The 6,123-nt window shown below is 58.1% G+C and overlaps 1 protein-coding gene across 1 annotated transcript in view; it reads right to left on the bottom strand.

Moving 5' to 3' along the window:
• Positions 1–1,295: 1,295 nt before the first annotated feature.
• Positions 1,296–6,123, bottom strand: part of RER1 (retention in endoplasmic reticulum sorting receptor 1) — an 11,106-nt gene continuing 6,278 nt past the window's right edge. The window contains exons 4-7 of the mRNA XM_011377317.2: positions 5,045–5,144; positions 3,710–3,788; positions 2,635–2,770; positions 1,296–2,158 (exon numbers count right to left, since the gene is read on the bottom strand). Coding sequence (XP_011375619.1) covers positions 2,069–2,158; positions 2,635–2,770; positions 3,710–3,788; positions 5,045–5,144 — 405 coding nt within the window. The 3' untranslated portion in view covers positions 1,296–2,068. The remainder of the gene's footprint in view (positions 2,159–2,634; positions 2,771–3,709; positions 3,789–5,044; positions 5,145–6,123) is intronic.

The following is a 6,123-nucleotide window of genomic DNA, read 5'->3' as shown; positions in this document are numbered from 1 at the left end:
TTCGGGAAATGGCACTGCTTGGAACGAGGTTCTGAGTTTGCGTCCCTCCCCCAAACCGCAAGTATTTCAGAAACAGGCCCGGAAACGCTTTTTCCGTTTCCATGATGAGACACTGAGCCAAACCAGGTGGACGGCAAGGTTCAGCCCGAACGGCGAGTGCTGAGTGAGGGCAGGGGACGGAGCTGTCCTGGTGGTGCAGTCAGCCTGCCAGCCCCGCCACCAGGGCTGGTGGCCGGGGCCAGGCACGTCCACTCACAGGAGAAACCGAGGGCTCCGTGTGCCTCAGGTTTGTGACCAGTTCAGAAAGCTGCCGTCGCGTCCTGGCCTTGGGTAGCTGTGCAGGGGTCGCTCCTGCTCAGGGCTCCGGGGACAGCTAGCTTGAGTGAGGAGTCTGCCTTCCTGACACCTGGCCCACAAACGGTGCCCTGGAGGCCCGTGGCAGGACAGCTGCTACACTAGGTCATCTCCGTCCAGCCTGCTTCCTGCCACTTTGTTATCGTAAGGGATCTGAAACTATTTGTACCAGATACAGGACTTTGCCGAAGGTCCCTTAAGAAACAAGTTCCACAAAGTGCTAGGACGTTAAAGCCGTCAGAGTGACGTGAAAATCAGGTCTGACAATAGTGGGTACAAAATGCCCTCCCTGGGACGTCTGGTCCAGGGCAGAGGCCCGCACCGACCCCCCTCAGAGTGACTCAGCAGCTGTCCAGGAATAGACACGGCTCAGCAGGCCTCGCTCGTGGAAGGTCAGCTGCCAGGGACGCCGTGCTGACCTCACCTAGACGAGGAGCCCCAGAGCGGCCTCCCTCATGCCCGAGACCTTCAGTGACGCTCCCACCACGCGCACACGACTCCCGCCCGCCTGAGCCGGAGCAGTGCCGGGAGACGGCGCGCGCGTTGAGGAAACGGGCCTGAGCACCTCAGGGCTCCAGTGTCAGGAAAGTACCGATCTGGAATGTCATTTAAATAAAAGTTTAAAACACACGGTCTCTACGTGGCCTTCTAAGACCTAGAGCAGCTCAGTTCAGGCCTGTAAACATGGGCATGACAGACACAGTTGGGGTCCAAGACCCCAAAACGATGGCCAACAGTGCGCTCAGGGTGACAAGGGAGCCCCCTCCAGACCCGGGAGAAAAGACCGACTTCAGTGCCCACCCCAGTGACAACCACAGTCATGCCGACTGTCCCGTCTGCCGCACTTGGCAAACGCGGTTCACTCCCCGGGGCCTGTGGTCCTCCCGACGGGCTAGGCTGGCCTGCAGCGAGCTGCGGCATTCAGATAGAGACTACACGAGAAAGGGGACACTGTGTTTAATAAAGTTGGAATTAAAAAGTCACGTAGTAAAATGGTTACGAGAACTCGTTTTATCACATCAAAAAGAAGTCGACGTGCACGGCAGCGCCCTCCCCAGAGCGCAGCGGCGTCGGAAGCCACAGGCCCGCACCGACCGTGCCGGCCTGTCGCAGGGGTTGCTGCGCAGAAACACAGTCACCAGCTTTCTACGTATGAAAGAAATGTGTCAAAATAATCTCAAACGATTAAAATATATATTTATAATTCCAGGCCCAAAAGCAATCACGGTAGTTAACAGAGTTTTGAGTCATTACGATACAGGCCAACTTCAAACGCCGCTGCTGGGATGAAAATGGGAAACTGGCATGAGAGCCCAGCGTTACTGGGGAGTCACCTTTCAAACGTCAGGCTCCTTCCAACACGCGGCACTCAGGCTGGCGTCGTCCCCAGCTGGGGGACGTGCCCACGGGCGTCCTCGGGGAGAGGCGGTGGCTGGCGTGCAGCCTGGGCCCTCACACCCGCCGCCCGCCCAGCCTGCGGCTAAGGTTCTGTCCGTTTAAACACCTGAACGTCACTGAAAAAGAGATCAATGCAATTCAGTTTAAGTGCCAGTTTCTTCAAAAACCTGATATTTCAATTACAAATAACTGAAGCTCCTCTTTAAAAAGAAAATCCGACTCCCTCATCATCGACTACGTTATGTGAAGAAAGAAGGCGTTCTCACGATGGCTCAAACCCGCCTCAGGCTCCGAGGGAGGGAAGCGCCTGCCGCGTCTAACTTGCGAACGTCTTGCCCGCATCCTCCTTCCCCTTGTACGTCCTCTTGCCGTGCGTGAAGGGGATGTACCGGTACTTTATCATGTGCTGGGGACAGACAGACAGACAGACCAGGTTCAGAACAGCTTTCCGATGGGCCACGTCCTCGCGCCAGGCGACAAAACCAGGCCCCCAGCAGTGCGCTCCCAGGCCCCCGCCAGAAGCAGCCCCCGGCGCACAGGACAGGCCCTGGGGTGGGGTGCCCCACTGGGCTGTGCAGGCCTATCTGCCCAGGCCTGTTCAGGGGAACGTCATCATCCAGCAGGTCCTGACTGACCCGGGAGGGGGCACAACCAAGGGCCATTCCTGTGCCGCCCAAGAGCCCGCCCCCAGCTCCGGGCTGGGGTACAGTGCCACGCTGGCTGGCCTTGGTGGGGGGAAGCGGGGCACCGTGTCCCCGTCCCAGGCCCGCACAGAGCTGCCCGCTGCCCCGTGTGGATAAGGCAGGGTCCGCATCAGCCTCCCGTGTCGCAGGCCTGCGCCCGGCGCGCCCGCCTTTCCCAGCGCAGCCGTGAGGCTTTCACCTTGATCTGCCTCTTCATGGTGATGCAGAACAGCATGACGAAGTACATGACCAAGATGGGCCAGAACACCGGGACATTGAACGCCTCGAAGAAGGTGCAGACCATGGCCACCAGGATGCCCTTGGTGGCTGCGTGCCTGAAAGGAGAGGAGGTCAGTTCGGGGACAGCGGCGCGGCGCTGCCCCCAAGGGCCAGGCACAGACTCGGAGCCACACTGCGTGCATTTCACGCGTGCCGTGCGACGCGGAGCCCGCGGTCTGCCCAGCCTCGTGTCTGCTGCCGGGCCGGCCGTCTGGAGAACCCCACGTGCTGAGCCCCCAGGGTCACATGCGTCCAGAGGACCAAGCAGCACCCAGGCGCTCCTGCCGCTCAGGGCCCGGCCACCTCCCGGCTCTTCCTCGGGCTGCCAGGCCCCGGCCCTGCCAGCACTGCACGCTCGCTGCCCCCAGACCTGCCAGGCCCCGGCCAGACCCTGGCGAAGGGGCAGGAGCTCATGGCCTTCAGTTTTCTGATCCATCAAATACAGGACAGAGGCCAGAGTCCCCATCGCTCTGACAGCAGGGGGTCCCCCTGTCCACCTGCCACACGTACACTCGTCTCATCACACAGATGCCGCCACCTCCAGGAGATCTGGGGGACAAGCCAACCCCCACTCCTGGGCAGCAGCTGTCCCCGAGGCTGCGCCTGCCCTGGAATGGCCCAGCCCTGCATCTGTCAGACACGTGGCCGGAACCACAAGGCACTGCATGCGTGGAGCAGTGCGCAGGCCGGCAGTCTGGGGCACAGGGCCACGACTGGCTGTGCGGCCTGTCCTTCCTGAGGGAGTCTGCGACATTCTCGGGACACCGTGGCTGAAAGCAGGCTCCCCCACCGCCCGCTTCAGAGTGCTTCAGCAGTAACTTGCAACCGAGAAGCACCGGGTGCTGGGCTCCCTCAGAAGCACAGCACTCCAATTTTGGGTGAACAAATGTTCAAAACAAACCAAAGTCATTTAAGAACTCTAACTCCCTGGCCAGCTAGAGCAAAAGCGGTCTGACTGAACACTGGAGAACAAATGTCTTTAGGAATCAACTCACCAGAATTTAAATTCCGGAAGCCTCCGAATGAACGGCCGGAACTCCTCGTTCTGTTTCGTTGGTAAGGAGGGACCGTCATCTGAAAAACAGAGCGGCTGTCAGAAGCAGCAGATGTCTCCTCTTTATTTCTGTGACTACACGTGCTCGTTTTCCCCTAAAACTTCTGAACTAAAAAACCTAACGTGTGAAATACAGATTCATTTCACTAAACCGCAGACCAAAAGGGGCTCTTAGCAGAGTTAGAAACCAATTTATTGCTTTAGAAGACTCACGTTAGACTTAGAAAAAAAAACTGCTATGTGACTTAAACGGTTGCACAGAAGTTCAACTACACACCCATTTTCGGGAACACGTCAACTGCACTACACGAAGATACGTGAAGGAAACAGGCGTGAACGGTCGCACACGTGGGGAACGGTCGCCACGCTGTCTGCTCTCCGGGGCACGGGCTGCGGGGACCATCGCCCTCCTCTGGGACCTGAGAGCCAGGCCCGTGGGGGTGAGGTCCACACACCTGTCTCGCCTCACCTCGCCCCACCTGAGATAAGTGCCTCCCGGTACAGACCGAGAAACTGAGGCTAGCACCACGAATTGAAAGAGTTGTTTCCTTTCGTGTGTCCATTAACTTGTCTCTAAAGCAAATCACAGGCTTCTGGTCGCAGCGGGAATGGCCTGGAGAAAATGCCACGCACTCAGCGTCTCTGTGACAGGGAGGGCTCCGCAGGCACCCCAGCTTTCCCGGCACTGACGACAGACGTGCTGGAACAGACGACTCATCCTTTGTTCAGGCTGCTGCCCGGCTGGCCAGTCAGGCGTGGACTTGGGCCCCACCTGGCCCAGGCATGGCCAGGACAGCGTGAGTCAGGAACCTTCAACTCGCCATCCTGGGAAATCTGACCACCACCCACCCGGGCTGGCCATAGTGGGCAGGGTCCAAGTGACCTCTGTTGGCCACAGCGAGCTGCCCGGGAAAACCTCTGGCTCCGCGAGAAGGGGACCTAACTGCTGCTGTGAGGGTGACTGAAAGAAGGCGGGCTCTCTAGGAAGGTGTACATCCCTGTGCCACTGACTGCCATGTGACCCTGGACAAGCTACGTGACGCTGGGTCTCCGTTCCCTCGTCTGCGTGTCAGGGGTGACAGAAGGAACAGGCTGCCCCCACGGGGTGGTTAAGAGGGTTCAATGAATCGTTCTACAAACAAATTTATCATCGTCACCAAAGTCCCCGGCATTAAACACCAAGAGACGGTCTCAAAATCTGGATTTCAGATGTTTCTAGAGAAAATGAGCAGCCCCGTGAAGTACAGATCACAGCTCTCCCCCGGCCGACAGCTACCTGAGTCCTCCATGAGCGAAGGGTCCACTTTTGGAGAAAGAAAAGCTATGAAGAGATTGAGGTGGTAGATTCCCAAGGCGTAGGTGACAATGTACCATCCCTGGAGAGAAGAGAGACAGATCAGAGCTGCTCCGGCCGCCCACACCCTGAGCCGAGCCCGCCAACATCCCAGGACCTCCAGACCTGGGATGGTACGAGGGCCAGTGGAGGGCAGGGAACCTCCATGGTGACGGTTTATGTCAAACTGCTCTGTAGGTCTCGACAGTGGGCGAGCAGAAGGGTCCAGTTAGATGCACGAAACACCTGCGGCCACGGGCCCCCACCGGGAGCGCGGCAGGAGGGGCGGTTCGCGGAGTCCAGGCCAAGCTGCACCGCAGCGGGGCACGGCCGGGCACTGAGCGACGCTGCTGCGCCCGGCTCCAGACGCCCTGCCGTCAGCCGAGGGCCACCTGAGCTGCCACAGCACTGCCCAAGACACGCTGGCTGACACTCCTGCTACCACACACTTTGTCATGAGTGATCATCATCTTTCCCGGAAGAAATCCAGAACCAGAAATCAAGAATGAGGTGCGAAAAGTGTTTTGGAGCCAAACCTTCCGCAGGAGACCTGAAGGGGGAACGCCCGCACAGGTGCACACACAACACACCTACCTGCAACCAACTTGTTTCTAAAAGCAGCGGGTTTATCCGACCAGAACCAGGACTGCACTGCGTTCCCAATTTTATAAGCCCAAAAATTCTCGTGCAAACAAAACGAAATCTTTCTGCCTTAAACTTTTTTAAGTCAGAAAACTAAAAACTAGATGTGAGAAGCTAGTTTACTGCTCACACGGCCTGTGTGCGGGGCCAGGCCTGAGGGGCACCCTATCAGGTACAAACCTGTGTGGGAGGCGCCCATGCCACTTAATCCCCTAAATCAAGGTTTCTGGGTCATTCTTTCCATTGGAGAACAGAGCCCCAGCTTTCATAAAATCTAAAGTCGATGGAATTCAACATTAACTTCAGACCTCCTGTAGATCAGACCAGCTGCAGTCGCCCAGAGCGCGGCCCCCGCCCCCTGGAACCGCACAGGGTCTGCT

This window comes from Pteropus vampyrus, unplaced genomic scaffold, assembly GCF_000151845.1.
Source record: "Pteropus vampyrus isolate Shadow unplaced genomic scaffold, Pvam_2.0 Scaffold309, whole genome shotgun sequence".
NCBI lineage: Eukaryota > Metazoa > Chordata > Mammalia > Chiroptera > Pteropodidae > Pteropus > Pteropus vampyrus.
This window is presented reverse-complemented; position numbering and strand designations above follow the sequence as displayed.